General features: G+C 36.6%; 1 protein-coding gene across 1 annotated transcript; it reads left to right on the top strand.

Moving 5' to 3' along the window:
- The first annotated feature begins 15,240 nt into the window (after positions 1-15,240).
- On the top strand, positions 15,241-16,328 carry LOC103422358 (uncharacterized). Its single transcript, XM_008360408.1, has 3 exons — positions 15,241-15,652; positions 15,734-15,867; positions 15,945-16,328. Exons 1-3 carry the CDS (start codon positions 15,241-15,243, stop codon positions 16,326-16,328), a joined length of 930 nt encoding a protein of 309 aa, XP_008358630.1.
- Positions 16,329-18,543: the final 2,215 nt, after the last annotated feature.

An 18,543-nucleotide genomic window follows, 5' to 3' on the forward strand; every position in this document is an offset into this window, starting at 1 on the left:
AAGACATGGCATCACAGACTTGGTCATCCTTCCTCTGCTATGTTTAGGAAAGTCTTAAATAAGCATTGTATTGATCACATTGGTGACCAGTCTGTATCTTTCTTTTGCTCCGACTGTGCCATCGGCAAAAACCACAAGCTGCCTTTTTTTTCTAGTACTAGTTCTGCTTCAACTAGTTTAGAGTTACTCCATTGTGATGTTTGGGGTCCCTCTCCAGTTCTTTCTGTTACTGGTTACAGATTCTACCTGTTGATTGTGGATGAGTTTACTAAATACACATGGATGTTTCCCATGAAAGCTAAGTCTGAGGTTTTTTCTCTATTTGTCTTCTTTAAAGCTTATGTAGAAACCTTGATTGGAAATAAAATAAAGATTTTGCGATCAGATTCAGGGGGTGAGTTCACCAGTTCCGAGTTCAATTCTTTTCTAGCTCGCAATGGTATTTCTCATCAATATAGCTGTCCTCACACTCCGGAACAAAATGGGTGTGTTGAACGGAAGCATCGTCATCTTACAGAGACTGCAAGAACTCTTTTGGTTTCTTCTCGGGTTCCACACAAGTTTTGGGTTGAAGCTTTTGCAACTGCCCTTTATCTCATTAACCGCCTGCCTATTTCTCGGTTGGATACATCTCATTGGGAACTTCTTTTTCGACGTCCTCCAGATTATTCCAAGTTAAAGGTCTTTGGATGCAGCTGCTACCCTTGGCTCAAACCCTATGTTTCCTCGAAATTGGACGGCAAAAGCACACATTGTGTCTTCCTTGGTTATAGTCTTCAGCACAAAGGCTATCGTTGCTTAGATCTCCAATCTCAACGCCTTTATATTTCAAGGCATGTTATGTTTAATGAAGAGCATTTTCCGTTTCATGATGCCCATCACCTTTCTTCTTCCTCCCTGCCACAGTCCACTGCCTCTACATCATCTCCACACTTCACTCTCCCTTTCCCTTTCTTTCAGCATACTCCAGCTTCCTCATCACTCTCTTCATCTCCGCTAGTTCATCCTGAACTATCTCTGCCATTATCTTCTTCTCCGGTACCGTCATCCTCCTCTTCCTCTTCTTCTAATGCTTCCTTACCTCTGCCTTCCCATCCATCCTCTTCCGTTCAACCCTCTATTCCCTCTAATTCTCATCCTATGCTCACCCGATCTAAAGCCGGTATTTTCAAACCTAAAGCTCTATCTGCCACTAAGCATCCCATCGATATTGATACTTTTGTGCCTACCACTTATCTGCAAGCATCTAAGCATGCTCATTGGGTTCAGGCCATGTCAGAGGAATTTGAGGCTCTTCGACACACTGGCACTTGGACATTGGTACCTTCCTCTCATCACCACAATATTGTTGGCTGCAAATGGGTGTTTCGGATTAAAAGGAAACCTGATGGCTCGATTGATCGTTACAAGGCTCGCCTTGTAGCCAAAGGATTTCACCAGCAGGCCGGTATTGATTTTACAGAAACTTTCAGCCCGGTTGCCAAACCAGTAACCATTCGCATTCTATTAACACTTGCTGTCCACCATGACTGGTTCCTTAATCAGTTGGATATTAGTAATGCGTTTCTTCATGGTCCACTGAAAGAAGAGGTGTTTATGCAACAACCTCCTGGTTTTGTTGATGCTTCTCAGCCTTCTTTTGTCTGTAAGCTCAATCGCTCTCTTTATGGCTTAAAACAAGCCCCTCGGGCTTGGTATGATAAACTTGGATCTACCTTGCTCTCTCTTGGGTTTGCTAATTCTAAATCTGATTGCTCTCTGTTTGTGTGCACCTCTCCTTCTTTGGTGATTGTCTTGGTGTACGTTGATGACATATTAGTCACCGGACCCAATTCCTCTCATTGCCAAGCTTTCATTCAAAAGCTCAGTACTCTGTTTCCTGTCAAAGACTTAGGTCATCTCCACTATTTCCTTGGTCTTGAAGTTCATCGATCCTCTGATGGTATCTTCATGTCTCAAGGCAAATATGCTATGGATCTTCTTATTAAGACGAAAATGGAAGGATGCAAGCCTTGTGCCACTCCTCTTGGTACTGCCAAATTGGATCATATTGGAACTTTGTTGCCTGATCCAAAGGAGTATCGGTCCATCGTTGGTGCTCTCCAATATCTCACATGGACTAGGCCAGATCTGTCCTTTGCTGTGAACCAAGTCTGTCAGTTTCTTCATTGCCCTCGTGACACTCATTTTCAGGCTGTTAAACGTATTCTTCGGTTTCTCAAGGGTTCTGTTGATCAAGGTATCTGGTTCAAAAAGGGATCTCTGCAGCTCACAGCTTTCTCGGATGCTGATTGGGCTGGTTGTGTTTTTGATAGACGTTCTACATCTGGTTATTGTGTTTACTTTGGTCCTAATCTTATCAGTTGGAGTGCTAAAAAGCAGGCCACTGTTGCCCGCTCTTCAACCGAGGCCGAGTATCGCTCTCTTGCTCTTACTGCTGCTGAACTCACATGGATCTGCAAGATTTTCAAAGACATTACTTTCCCTCTTTCTCATACTCCCACACTGTGGTGTGACAATGTTTCTGCCATATCTTTGGCTTCCAATCCTGTGTTTCATGCGCGCACTAAACATGTGGAGATTGATTATCACTACATTAGAGAGCTTGTTCTTGCTGGTTTAGTCAAAGTGTTGTATGTTTCCACTGATCATCAGATTGCAGACATCCATACAAAGCCCCTATCCAAGGCTCGGTTTCACTTTCTTCAGTCCAAGCTTTCTCTGGGATCTCCTCCGCTTAGCTTGAGGGGGTGTAAAGGGATAAGTAGTCATAGCTAACAACTGTCATTTTCAGATGTACAGCTGTCATGTTTAGATGTAACAGTTTTGCAACTAATCTCTGTATTAGATACCTACTTAAGTATAATTAGGTACTAAGCTTTATTAGAGAACTGTATATATATTGAGTTGTAATCCTTACACATTAAGTAATGAAATACAAAGAGTTATTTCTTATAGGATCGTGGAATAAGAAGGAAAACTCACAGCATATGATCAAGGATAAGAAATGCAGAAATAATGAGAGATCGAGAAAAGAGAAAACTAATGGAATGAGGAGGTAAAGAGAGAGAGGTAGACTTTCCCGTTGACCAATTGACATATTTTATCGCGTTTGTAATTAAAGGGTTCATTTTACTATCATCTTCAAGTGGTGGTAAAAATTATCATTCTATTTATCATTATTACATAAGTTAAAATTTTGAGATTTGTATCTATGTACTACACGCAAGGATTGAAATATCGGCCGATACATCGATTTATCGATATTTTCAACTGTCGATACCAATATTGGGGGGTAAGGCCATATCTTCCCCTATATCGACGATATATCCCCGATAAGTGCAATATCTCCGATATTTTGCCGATATTCTCGATATTTCCCGATACCTATAACAAAACCCAAAAAAATTCAAAAGTTTTGAAGCAAATTGAAACCCAAAATATTTTTTGGAGGTATGTGGGCAGTGATTAGATATGTGTGAAGGCTTTTGGCAATATCCAATTCAAAAGATTTTTTGGAGTATCCATTAATTATTACTATAAAGAATCTATGCACAATGAATTGAGGGGACATACGTGTCTTATCTGAAGAGAAAGAAATACACAAATCCAAATATTAAATTTCTGGTCAAATATATCTTTAATACCTGCAAGAAAATGATGCACATGTGTCTGAGCTTCTTGTGGAACTCTTTATCATTTAATATTTGTTTTGTTTTTTTGGTTGTTTCTTTTTCACTTTTTGAAGTCAGGCAATTGGCAATATGCAATGCACTGCCCATATACCTCAAAAAAAATCTGACTACCTTTATTTCCATAAAAGCCAGAGAATCATCCAAATGGAATCCATAAAATAAAGTCTGCAAAGCCCATATACCATTGTCCCCCAACCCCCAAAACTTCCCATTGTTATCACGAGAGAAGCCCTCTTTAAATCAGAGGCTGTTTTACTTTTTTTGGGGCACCAAATCTTCACTTCTCTTCTTTCTCTGCGAGCTTTTCAATTTTTATTTAGTCTGTGAGCTTCTTTCCTTGTTTGCAAGTTCTCTTTGGCTGCTGTTTCAGGTATGTGGCTCTCCCTCATGGTCTGTATTATTTTTGTGATAGATTTGATATTGTAAGTTAATTTAATATATTTAAGTGTGATAGATTAAAAATGGCAAGTAGTAGTAGACCGAATGGAGCTAGTGTGCCTGGTGGTCTTGATGTGGCATGGAAATATGCTCATCCAATAGAAGGCAATAAGCATGGCACAATATGCACATTTTGTGAATCCACATTTCAAAGTGGTGGAATTACACGGTTAAAGTATCATTTGGCCGGATTTGATCCACATAAAAGTGTAAAGAAGTGCAAAGAAGTACCACCAGATATTAAGAAGGAGGTAATTGCATGGATAAAGGATAAAGAGTCTAGCAAACAACATAAAAAATCTGTTGAAGAAAACATAAGATCTACAACAAGAGGGGGATACATGGGCAATAAAAGTAGCAATCCTATTGATGATGATGATGATGATGAGGATGGATATGCATATCTTCCAGACATGCACCCTGTGGAGAAAGAAGATTACCTTGCTGCTATTAGAGCGTCGAAGGAAGAAGAATGGTTTAGACAATGAGGAGTTTACAGAATGGGAAGCAAACGATTTGCAAGGGGAGCAAGTGGTAGTAGTCAACCACAATATCGTCGTACTCAAAGCCTTCGAGACGCACTTCGATCTACTCTGGTACCAATGCCACACAAGAACACTAGAGCAAAACAGAGAACAATCAAATGCATGATTAGAAACTCAGCAGAGGTACTTGGAAGATACTGTAGCAAATTATTCATACTTGAGAATATGGCTCCTCAAAAAGCAAGTTCCCATCATTTCAAGAACATGATTGTTGCAGCCCAACAAGCAGGTTTTGCTTTATTCCTTATGACTTTCCTTTCTTGAACTTAAATATTCTAAACACACCAATTTCTAATATGAGTTCGATTATATTAGGTCAAGGCGTAACCACACCATCGCCGTATGAAATAAAGCATAAGTACTTAGATATTAAACACACAGACATGCAAGCCTATGTGGAAAAGGTAAAGGAGGATTGGGGGATGTATGGATGCACCATCATGAGTGATGGATGGACTGGCCCGACAAGGTTGTCCATAATAAATTTCATGGTCTACTCAAACGGGAAAACCATTTTTTTTGAAATCAGTGGATGCTTTAAATAAAACCAAGGATGCAAAGTACATGGCCAAATTATTGAATGATGTCATAAAAGAGGTTGGGCCATCGAATGTTGTTCATATTGTCACCGACAATGGTTCAGCCTTTGTTAAGGCTTGAGAGATAATGATGAAGCGGTATCCTATTTATTAGACTCATTGTGCTGCACATTGCATCGATATAATATTTGAAGATATTGGTGTTGGAAATGTGCCCTAAAGCCAATCATATGATGATACTTTACGGACATTTTACATGTTAAACTAATCTAGTTTAAATATAACGGGCAAATATTATTGTTTGAGCCGTCTCATATAAATGTTATATGCTTAAACGATAAAGTCCAAGGAATATGTGATTGGGAGAATGCAATCTAATGAAGTTAGATTCATGAGACCATTCTTTCGTAGACACATCCTAAATGTTCCTGATCATAGGATTGTCAATTGGGCATTGACGGTCCGTCAAGATCGGTACGTGCTATGTCTTCTCTTAGGGAGAGTGACTAGTCTCGAGTCATTGGTGTGTGTGACATCAAGACAAGTACGTAGGTGCTCAGTAGAGAATGAGTTCACTGAACGCGATCAACGAAGAGTTCTTATACTCATGTCACATGAGAACTCATGGTTGGGATAATGCAAAGTAGTCCTTTGACCTGAGGCATCACAGTTGTCTTGTGGTTAAGTACTTGATCTTTGATTATGTCAAACGTCATTCCATTGGAGTGTCCACGGCATCGTTGGGGTTAAGCCACTTAGCCATGGAGGCAAGTGAATGCGCAACAAGGGATCTCTAACCTTCAAACCGTTTGAGGGAGAATACTCTATGATATGATTTAGAACCTCTGGCCAGAGTATGAATGAGATTTAGGAATGCGTTCCAAATCACATTCAAGGTAATCATATAAGCACACGAATCACATTGGATAGTAGACATGAATAAATAAACTATCAAACCAAACAATGTGGTCAAGAGTATTAGATTAGAGAAAGACCGTATTGCATTTGTAATCCTAAACTGAATAGGTTCTCCACCTCTTCTGATTAGCTTGGGTAACCATGATATGCTGCTAGGTGTCACTCATGGTTTGTGGAAGCCCTAAACGTGTATAATCACTAAAGGGAGAATTGAAAGTAAGTTTCAATTCACAATCGATTTGAAAGAGTTTGAATCGCCCACTGCCTCGCTAAAAGGAACCTAATGGATCGTACACCGTGTAAGGTGGAGATTGAAGAAACAATGGAGATGAGTAAGAATAATTAAATGGTTTAATTATTTATGGCAAGGATTAATTAATATGTTAATTAATCAAACGAATAAGTTCGTTAAAGACCTCGGGATAGTTTTGGACGTTTAGGCCCAATGGGCTTCGAACGTCAAGCCCATTGACTTAAGTTGTATGACAACTTAATTCACAAAAGCCCAAAAGCCCAAACAACACCCTAAGGCCGGCCATATGGTTAAGGGTAGTGAACTTGGACTTATTTACAAGTTTGCCACTCAAATGAATAAAGGTATAAATATGACTTTATAGCCAAAATTCATTAAGGGTTTGTTTTGGAGAAAATTGGAGAGAACATGTCTCTCCATTTCTCTCTAAAGAGGTCGGCCCCTTGGAGGGTGCATCTAGCAATCCCACTACTCCAAGGTCACTCATTTCTTCTCCAATCTAACCTTGGTGAAGAGACTTAGAGGTTCTCAATTTTGGGAACTTGGAGAAACCTATTCTTCCATCCAAATCCATAGATTTAAGATGCAAGGAATGAAGGCCCTCTCTTTGGGTGATTAGCCTTTGCTTATGCAAAGAGGAATCTACAAAGGTATAAATTTCAACTCACTTTGTTTTGAGTTGATTCTTGGTTCACCAATCTACTAGGCTTTGAATTTCTTGGTTAATGTTTTGTTTTTAAGTGCATGCAAGCATGATTCCGCTTTTAATTATTAATTGCATGCTTATTGATGTTGCTTAAATGAACATGTTTTCACAAAATAATCCTTCAAGTGGTATCAGAGCCTAGGTCTAGTAGTTGGTGAATCCTTTTGTGTTTTGTAGTTCATAGTTTGTGATTTAAAAGTTGTAATTGTTACAAGCTTTATTCTTGCTTCTTTGAATGTAAATTTTGTTTGAAAATTTGCCATCTCAAATATTGTAGATGTAGTTCATATGAGTATGAATATTGGAGCTAAAATTTGGTGCCATGACTTTGGGGATTTTCGGCCAAATCCAAAGGGTGGATTTTTGGGTTCTTGTTTGACTTGTTAAAAGTGTTTTCAAGTGACTTTTGGAACCCCCTATGTACCCTAGTTTGGTTAGATGTTATTTCCCTAAAGTTTGAATGGTTTTGGAATGTTTTTCGGTGAAAAATGTTCATGGAAAATTTTGAGTTTTTTCATGAGTGTTCTTCATTGTTCTTGACATTTTTGCCAAGAATAAAAAGGTTTGTGTTTTGATTCAAAGTTTTGATTTATTTCATAAACTCTTTGTTTTGTGCTTTATCAAATGTTTTAATGTGATAGAAATTGTGTAAGGTGATGGAAATGGTGATAGGTGTGTAAGAAGTACTTCTCTTACACACACATCACTTGCATGACTTTAAGTCACATACCACTTGCATGAATTTATGTCACAAATTCCACTTGCAAGGCTTTATGAAATTGTTGAAAAAATTTCCAAATTTTTGTGGACTTATCTCCACTCCCTTTCCCTCTCTAAAAACCGGCCCTCCCTCAATGGGAGTACTTTTGGGTCTTTTATGCAATTACATAAAGTTTTGATACTTTTGTGTATTTGCACTTTGTCCCAAAAGTTTACGTTTTTACGTTTAGGTCCAAAAACGCTAAAGGACAAATTGTTTTGCTCCTTTGATGAAGTTTTTGCATTGATTAAATTTTGGGTTCTAGTGTAATTATATGAAGTAGTGGACTTTTGTGTCTTTACAAAGTGACCCCAAAAGTTTTGCAATATAGCCCAAAAGTTGAGGTTAATTGCTTTATGGCCCAAAAGTTGTGGTTATTGCATATTGGCCCAAATTAGGTAGAGAACAAAATTGTTTTGTCTCTTTAAATGAGAATTGGATTTTCATTTTTTTTAGCTCCATTTAAATCAATTTTATGGATACAAAAACCAAATGAAAATGTTGCATTCAATTTAATTAGTTAAAATGTTAATTAATTAAAGGGTGATTATGAACCTAAGCCTAATATAATTGAGCTATGTGATAGGCCGTTTCAAATTTGTTTGAACCATGGGAATGTGTAGATTAGACTTTGGTTGTAATTTGATTTGATTAAATGTTGTAAAAGGGCATAAGCTCTTCTTTACTTTAAAGTAATTTGTTTTATGCAAATGTTGTAATGAGCATAAGCTCACCTTTACTTTGAAGTACTTCTTTCTTGCTTTATATGATATGCATGAAAATGAAATAGTTGGGTCCAACGCCCCTAAGACAACACGCCTTAATGTGATTAAATGCGTAACTAAAATCAATCACCATTCCTAGACCGAGATTCAACACAAGGCTCGTGTTGAATCTAAACAAAAGTTCATAATCATCCTAAGGCCCTAAGGCAACTATATAGTCCATCAAATGAATGCAAAGGTTATGTTAGTAGTATCATATACTCTTGCTTTAAAAACCGTTTTATAAACATAGTGGGAGTATTATATACAACTAAAAACAATCATATGGACCAATAGTTGTAATAGGACCAAAATTGTTTTAATAGAGATTAAAATGTATGTTTATATGTGATGAGACCTAAAACCCTCAACCAAACCATTATTAAGTTGATAAGCGTGAGAATGCTTTGAACACTCTTTCGTGGCCTTCCACCGTGGTGGGCTTCAATCGTTTGTGACTCATACACCATATTCGTCCAGTTCTGGGGTTGCAAAGTATGTGCTTACATTCAGGAGAAGCCTATACACATATGATGAAGTGAAGGTAGGCAACGAGTGTGGTCAATATGATATTCTTCTGAGGCCATTCTTGAACCCCTACTTGAACTAGCATGGTGGGAATGACTTAACTAAGTGCAATGTGCCAATATGATATTCTTCTGAGGCATCATTCTCTAGAGGCCAAACTAGATGGGTACTTGCAAGAGATGCAAATGAGTAAGCGTACTCTCTCATTATTATTAACGCTAGCCAATATGATTTTCTTCTGAGGTGGGCTTGGTAGTAGTGAGTCTCCCATACCCTACTAAGAGTTTCCTCCAAAACTCTCGAATTCCAATGAGGGATATGGAATTTGCCAAAAATAGTGGGTGGTGCTATTTTGATTTAAAGACCCGAATCAAATGGCTTAAAATCAATCAATTTATATTCGTTATGTATTTGTTTACCAATATATTTGCAAACGCTATCCAACACTTGACAAATAAAAGCCGAAAGCTTTAGTTTCCGGACTTGGTACTACAAAACCATAGATTGTCTTTAATGGCTTGTAAATGTACCTAAGTAGTCTCATCCTCACAATCTTCCTATTGATAATGTATCAGTAGAAGAATATGTTAGAAAATGTCTATCATAAAGAGGACAACACTTTTAATGTTATAATTCTTCAATTAAAAATTGTTGTATGAAGAAATAAGAATTGCTTTGAACAACCCTTAGTCAATGCAAACACTTAGTGCTTGTTTCTTTGTTACATGAACAAGGAACTTGAGAAGTAAGCACAAGGGCATGGACACTTTATGTGCCATGATTCTTCACTTACAAATTGTTGTATGAAGAAATGAGAGTTGCCTTGTACAACTCTTGAAAGTTTGTAATTATGTTTAGAACATAATGGTTGGTTGACAAAAATAGTCCATCAACATGGACTTATGATGATTTTGAATCATTGAGTGTTGAAGTGATAAATCACTTAACGAGACGGAAACTAGGCAAGGACTTCACCTTTGTGTGCCTATCCTTATGGTTCACTAAGTTTATTGTAAACTATATGGTGAACAATAACCACACGCTCTCCAAATTGTTTGATGTGTATAACACAATTGAAATAAGTTTCAAGAGAGATAGTGGGAGTTTAGGGACCATGACTATTGTAGTCAAAGGAGAAGTCAAATGAAGAAGATTAAATTAACTCCAAGGGAACAAACTTTCTTTATGAAAGGATGGACATTGGAAGGGGTATTTGCAAGAAATGTCTTGCAAGTGTCAAGAACACACCTTTCGAAGATGTTGTAAATTGTTCTTGAAAAGTTCAAAACAGTTGGTTCTTCTACTTGAATGCTTGATTCCGTATTAGTAACTATGTTTTACAATCGTTGTAAAAGTGTGACTAATAAGAAGTAGAAGATATATGAGAGAAGAAAAAGGTGCTTCACATTCGGAACGTGAATAAAATAAAGATCTCTGCGAAAGCAGATAGTACTTACTTCCTCATATGAACTACCAAAGAAATTGGAAAAACCAAAGATTGTCTTTACATTCCAATTTTAAGGAACTAAATTCCGTCACTATGTGAAATGGATAAATGTTTTGTTTGACAAAACATTGTTCTTTATTAATCAATGATTGGATTATGGTAATCTAATTGATTGTCTCTGTAGTAGAGATAATATGGTGGTGTTAACTGTTTAGAATATAATGATGCTTAAAACCCAAAAGGTTGCAAGGTAGTGACTAATCCCAACTAAGTTGTGATACCTCTAAAACATAAGTTACGAGTTGGTGATAGATGGATGCTTTGGATCGTTAGATCCGGATCCAATACCTTCTTGTTAAAATTGTATAGAGGCGAAATGTTTGAATCTTTATTCTTTTGGAAAGAAGAAAGAATCACAAAGTTGTTGAGGTTAATTCACTTAGATGTTAGTGGCACTTGTCCACAACATAATACTACTCATGTTGGATGACATTCACCGAAGATCACTCTCGGTTGGACTATAGTTTATTTTGAATAAACACAAGTCCGAATACTTTGCAAAAGGTTTCAAAGAATTCAAGTAATGTAAGTTGATGAGTAAGACATCTAAAGTATTTACCTCCTTAGATTTGATCCAAGGAAAGGTAACACTTTAGATGAGTTTCCTTGAAAGATATCAAGGAAAATAGCATCATAAGATAATGAATTTCTACATAAGGAGAAGAACGAACTTAAATAAGATTTAGTTCGTTAGATGTTATCTATTACCCACATATAGGATATATACTTCTAAAACAATATGATTGTCAATTAGAAGATCTTCCAAATTTTTCATGACTCCATAAGATGTAGTTGGAAAGAAAGACAAATCTCAAGCATGTTAAGATTTGGGGTTGTGTGCTAATAAGCAATATTTGTTTGATAACAATCTTGTGGGATATCCTTAAATTAACTTTTGGATATCACTTCTATAAATCAACTAACAAATGTTGTTTTGTTGGGTAGTTCATTGTAATCCTACAATGTGATTTGCCTAAGAGCAAATGAACGAGAGATAGAACTCAAAGAATGGGTTCTTTGAGAGACAAGAAAGTAATCAACAAATATAAACAACCTAATTCCTATACCAAAAGCTCCAAGGTAGTCGAGAAGGATTTATAAACCGTCTCAGTTGAATGTTTGAACTTTATGACTATGTCATAGAGTTACACCTCTTAATTCGAAAGAAATAAGAATGAAAATCCTTATGACTACATTGAGTGTATATATATGATATATACTTAAGGAAATGGTAAAGTACCATTTGACCCGAAATAATGAAACCTTTATAAGCTAATTGGTAGCTTAAGGTGACTACAATCAAAGAGAATGGTTGACTTTGAAGAGACCATCTTTGAGATAGTCTTGGTTTCAATTAATTCGAAGATTGCTAGCTACAACTAAATGGTGTTTCAATGTTTGGACATAATATGGGTTTCCGAAACCATTATTAAGATAGTCTTAATAATATATGTCTAAAACTATGAATCACAAGACATGTAAGTTGTAGAGATCCATCCATCATGAATCTTAGCAAGCTAGTGGGAACTATAAGCGTCTTATGAGAGAAAGGTCAAACGTTTGATTTCTCATAAAGATGTAAATGAATCTTTTGTTTACTAGGTTTACAAAAGATTAGTGGGAGTTAATCATATTCCTAAATTTGTATATATATATATATAAATATATATGTGATATATATGAATGTATATATGATATATTAATTTTGGAAATGAAAAGAATATTTCTTCGTTAAAGTTATGACTTTAAACATTATATGAAGATAGAATGTATATGGGAGATATAGTCTATATACATGGGATGGAAATCTATAATGATATATTTCATGATATAATTGGATTATATTAATCCCTAATAATAGACAATGGATGCTAGGAAGTTTCTCATATGATGATAAACTTCAATTAGAAGGACAACTCTAGTGAGACTAAAAAGTTGCTCTTCTCAAAGAGAACGTACTCTTTGACTCCCAAAGAAATAATGCGTAAATAGAATCCTTTATGCATACGCACAAATGTGATTTATGTATTTCATATTGTATGAAAAACATTGATATGAGTTGTACCTAGAACGGTACAAGACGATATCAGTGCAAGCCCAGGATCAGAACCATGGCAACTGTCAAGTGAGTCCTTAAGTATTTAAGAAATACTAAAGGATAGATTCCTCAAAGAATGAGGAAGAATTAGAGTAACGTAAAGGAAGCGTAAATGTATTAGATTATGAATCTAATCCATCATTGGATGTTTCTTCATTATGAATGAAGAGATAAACGGATATCTCTTTATTATGACTAAAGAGATATTTGGATGGAAACATTAAAGTAATGACTTTAGTGTGTTCCATTATGAATGCAAAATATATTGCCATATAGAAGTTTACAACAATGTTGTTTGGATGAGAAAGTTCATTTATGAACTCTCTATTCGGTTCCAACCAGAAAGTGTATGACACTAATGGGGCGATAGCTCAAGCCAGGGAATCAAGGTCTCATCAAGGTCCGAACTCAAATGAGAGACTGAACCGCATGATTAAGAATCATGTATAATGGTGACGTCGTTATTCTCAAGGTTGCTTCTATGGATAACATATAGATATCCATTGCCTAGGCCTACTACTCAGCCATTTATGAAATGACTACAGAAGAGGTATCATTAATGATGAACAAGCTGATTGGCTCTAGTGCAAGTGGGAGATTGTTGGAAATGTGCCCTAAAGCCAATCATATGATGATACTTTACGGACATTTTACATGTTAAACTAATCTAGTTTAAATATAACGGGCAAATATTATTGTTTGAGCCGTCTCATATAAATGTTATATGCTTAAACGATAAAGTCCAAGGAATATGTGATTGGGAGAATGCAATCTAATGAAGTTAGATTCATGAGACCATTCTTTCGTAGACACATCCTAAATGTTCCTGATCATAGGATTGTCAATTGGGCATTGACGGTCCGTCAAGATCGGTACGTGCTATGTCTTCTCTTAGGGAGAGTGACTAGTCTCGAGTCATTGGTGTGTGTGACATCAAGACAAGTACGTAGGTGCTCAGTAGAGAATGAGTTCACTGAACGCGATCAACGAAGAGTTCTTATACTCATGTCACATGAGAACTCATGGTTGGGATAATGCAAAGTAGTCCTTTGACCTGAGGCATCACAGTTGTCTTGTGGTTAAGTACTTGATCTTTGATTATGTCAAACGTCATTCCATTGGAGTGTCCACGGCATCGTTGGGGTTAAGCCACTTAGCCATGGAGGCAAGTGAATGCGCAACAAGGGATCTCTAACCTTCAAACCGTTTGAGGGAGAATACTCTATGATATGATTTAGAACCTCTGGCCAGAGTATGAATGAGATTTAGGAATGCGTTCCAAATCACATTCAAGGTAATCATATAAGCACACGAATCACATTGGATAGTAGACATGAATAAATAAACTATCAAACCAAACAATGTGGTCAAGAGTATTAGATTAGAGAAAGACCGTATTGCATTTGTAATCCTAAACTGAATAGGTTCTCCACCTCTTCTGATTAGCTTGGGTAACCATGATATGCTGCTAGGTGTCACTCATGGTTTGTGGAAGCCCTAAACGTGTATAATCACTAAAGGGAGAATTGAAAGTAAGTTTCAATTCACAATCGATTTGAAAGAGTTTGAATCGCCCACTGCCTCGCTAAAAGGAACCTAATGGATCGTACACCGTGTAAGGTGGAGATTGAAGAAACAATGGAGATGAGTAAGAATAATTAAATGGTTTAATTATTTATGGCAAGGATTAATTAATATGTTAATTAATCAAACGAATAAGTTCGTTAAAGACCTCGGGATAGTTTTGGACGTTTAGGCCCAATGGGCTTCGAACGTCAAGCCCATTGACTTAAGTTGTATGACAACTTAATTCACAAAAGCCCAAAAGCCCAAACAACACCCTAAGGCCGGCCATATGGTTAAGGGTAGTGAACTTGGACTTATTTACAAGTTTGCCACTCAAATGAATAAAGGTATAAATATGACTTTATAGCCAAAATTCATTAAGGGTTTGTTTTGGAGAAAATTGGAGAGAACATGTCTCTCCATTTCTCTCTAAAGAGGCCGGCCCCTTGGAGGGTGCATCTAGCAATCCCACTACTCCAAGGTCACTCATTTCTTCTCCAATCTAACCTTGGTGAAGAGACTTAGAGGTTCTCAATTTTGGGAACTTGGAGAAACCTATTCTTCCATCCAAATCCATAGATTTAAGATGCAAGGAATGAAGGCCCTCTCTTTGGGTGATTAGCCTTTGCTTATGCAAAGAGGAATCTACAAAGGTATAAATTTCAACTCACTTTGTTTTGAGTTGATTCTTGGTTCACCAATCTACTAGGCTTTGAATTTCTTGGTTAATGTTTTGTTTTTAAGTGCATGCAAGCATGATTCCGCCTTTAATTGTTAATTGCATGCTTATTGATTTTGCTTAAATGAACATGTTTTCACAAAATAATCCTTCAATTGGGAAACAAGAGTTGGTGGCTAATGTCATAAATAAAGCTAGGAAATTAACCAACTACATTTACAATCATGGTTGGCTATTGGCTCAGATGAAGATCTTTTGTCAAGGAGATTTGGTCCAACCCGGTGCAACTCGGTTTGCAACAAACTACATCACTATCAATAACATCTTAAATAAGAAAGCTGGGCTGAAGCAACTTTTTACAAGTGAGGAATGGTATAATAGTCGATTCAGTGAATCAGAAGAAGGGAAGATAATTGAAAGTCGAGTCCTTGATCATAGATTATGGGATGCCATGGAAGGAGTGCAATCCATCTATGAGCCTTTGTATAGCATCATGCGAATTGTTGACACAGAGGTAATTCCTACAATGCCTATCTTATATGATATGTTTCACATAATGAAAGAGAAGATTTCTAAGTTGAAGGGAAAAAAATGGATTCTCAAAATCATCAATCACAGATGGGATGTCACATTATCTCGTCCATTACATCAAGCTGGTATGTTTTAATCTCTTAGTAAAAATGTGCATCAATTTTTAAATTTATACAACGGGCATTAACCAATCTTCATATTTGTAGCCCACTACTTGAACCCTAGATATCAATATGAAATAGGGGTTGGCCACAATAAAGAGTTACTTTCAGAACTTCAACGCGTATTTGAAAGGTTGAATCCAACTGGGGATAAAGGTTTGCAAGCATTTGGGGTCGAGGTAAGTGAACACAAAACAATGTCTTCCTCATTAAGTTTAGTTTTATGCATACTGAACACAAAACATTGTGAATCCAGGTAATTAATTTTAGAGACTGTAGAAAGACATTTCACACTGAGATGGCCGTCAAATCAAGAAAATCGATCCCCCCAGCAGAATGGTGGAATCTTCATGTTGATTCTGCCCCGAACTTGCAAAAAATTGCTATGCGTATATTGTCACAGACAATATCATCATTGGCATGTGAGCGAAATTGGAGTACATTTGCTCTTATTCACACGAAACAAAGGAACCGTCTCGCATATACTAGGCTGGAAAAGATTGTCTTTTGCTATTATAATATGAAACTTAAGCTACGTGATGAAGAGGCCGAAATGAACAAGGTTGCTGAAAATGACTACATAGACCTTCTTGACATTGCAGGGCAACCATCTGATGATGATAATAATCCAATTCAATAATGGATTATGACAGCTCACTTGGATGATGAACAAGGCAACCCTGATGCTGTTATAGCACAACATGTTGCCCAAGAAGGAGTTGATGTTGATAGAGTCATTTCCGAAGATGTTAGGAGTGGAGATACTTCATCATTTGAAAGGGATATGCTTGGCACTCGGCAAGGTCAAAGATGTCCCTTGAGAGACGATGTCAGTACTAGTAGAAAGGAAAGTTCATCAATTCGTTAGATAATGATGGAGGAAATAATGCTGGATCAGGAGGTAATGAAGAAGGAAGACGATATAGCCCATTTACTATCGAGGCTGATTTTACTCATGCCACCCAAGATGAGGATCATGGATGCAGAGAAGCTGGACCAAGCATTGGCGCAATTGGGAAGCAATACTCAGGGAAAAGAAGCCAACCAATCAATCCATTTGAAGATGACATGGCGATCAGTTTTGAATCTATGAGCATAGGAACTAGACCTAGTACTAACTCAAATGAATCTTATGATGGCTATGGGTATGTCATGTCTGATTATAGTGGAACTAGTTATGGAGCTCAAGATGATGAAACAGACTATGGACCTACTAGTTGGGTTAATCCTAACTATCTTATGTATGGGAGGACAGTAGGGAGCTCAAGAGAGACATATGTGCACAATGTTCAAACATGGCTTACAAACTGCTCGGGTTATATGACTTGGTATGACTATTGTATGAATCTAGATCGTTGTTCCTCATTGTTTGAACCTCATAGGAGCTCTTCATTTATGTAGTTGGACACTTATCTAAATTGTAATCTAATGTTTAAACAAACTATGGATTTATGCATGGTTTATTCATTCTAATAAACATTTTATTAGAAAACTTTTCGTTAACACGCATTACATACCACTTATATTTCATCATATGTATATCTTATTATTAGTAAATTTTGAATTTTATTTGTTCAATAAATTCATTGATAATGTACATAACATCTATGAAAGTTTTAGACCAAAATTATGTGTTTCAATGCTTATATTTGTCATTTTTTTTTATTTTTTCCCGATACCTAAAACGATAACGATATATCCCCCGAAATATCAGTAAATTGGAGGCCCGATATTATCTGCACGGCCGATATTTTAATCCTTGACTACACGATTCAAAATTTAAACTTATTTAACGATGATCAATAGAGTGATGAGAAAAAATATTCTCCATAAATAGTTCCACAATTCAATAGTGAGAACTCTTGTTGGGTAATAAATTTTTTTTGTTAATGTGACGGTTGTATTGTCATGCGGTGTTATATTTAGGTATTATAGTATGGTGCATTGCATATGGTTGATACATTAAGGAGAGACTTAGGGTACAATTATATATGGTTGATACATTAAGGGGGGACTTAGGGTATAGTTTTAGTAGAAAAATACATGCGTTAAAATAGAGTATGACTACAATGATACGTGCTACTTAATAGTACGAGTTTTATGTAAAATATAATCCTTGCAAAAAAATTATTAGATCTCTATGCGTACAAAATTTAACTATTGATTGATTTTTAGAACCACTCACTGGTACGTATTCTAAAAAAAGTGGTTATCAATAATAACTTAGTAATATAAAATAACGATATACCGGCGACGTTTTAAAAATCTTTCCCTAAATTAAACATGTCTTCAAATATGAACCTCTGCATTTGGAATTTGGAGGGCTGAGCCCAGCAAGCAAAACAAACTATTGAGGGATCACCCTCGGGCTAGGTCTCAAGCAATATCAGAACCACAGAACTAGGAGGAAGAGTCCACACTCCGTACAACCCCTAACTCAAAGAAAGAAAAAGAAACAAAAAAAAAAAACCCATATATATGCAGCCAAGACCACGAGCAAAAATGGAGTGATTTGTTTCATGATGTGCTCTGAATATTTATCACTTCCTCTTTTCACGACAGTATCAAAGTCTAAATAATTTTACTTTAAAGAAAGGCAGCTGCAACTGCAGGGTTTTCAATCTTCCATGCGCATGCATGCATACCCTAATCCCTAAACTAAATATGTTGCCCTTTACCAGAATCTTAGCATCTAACATCGACCGCTTCTCACTCGCAACTTCTCAAAGTAATAAAGTTCCTAGCTCTAGGCTCCCAAACTTGCTGTGAATATGGTTCAAGTCACAACCTATTGGACATAGATTATATTCCAAAGTAGATCCATTGTCATCAAACCGCCATGTGATTTAACTAAT

The sequence above is a fragment of the Malus domestica genome, chromosome 07 (genome assembly GCF_042453785.1).
Source record: "Malus domestica chromosome 07, GDT2T_hap1".
NCBI lineage: Eukaryota > Viridiplantae > Streptophyta > Magnoliopsida > Rosales > Rosaceae > Malus > Malus domestica.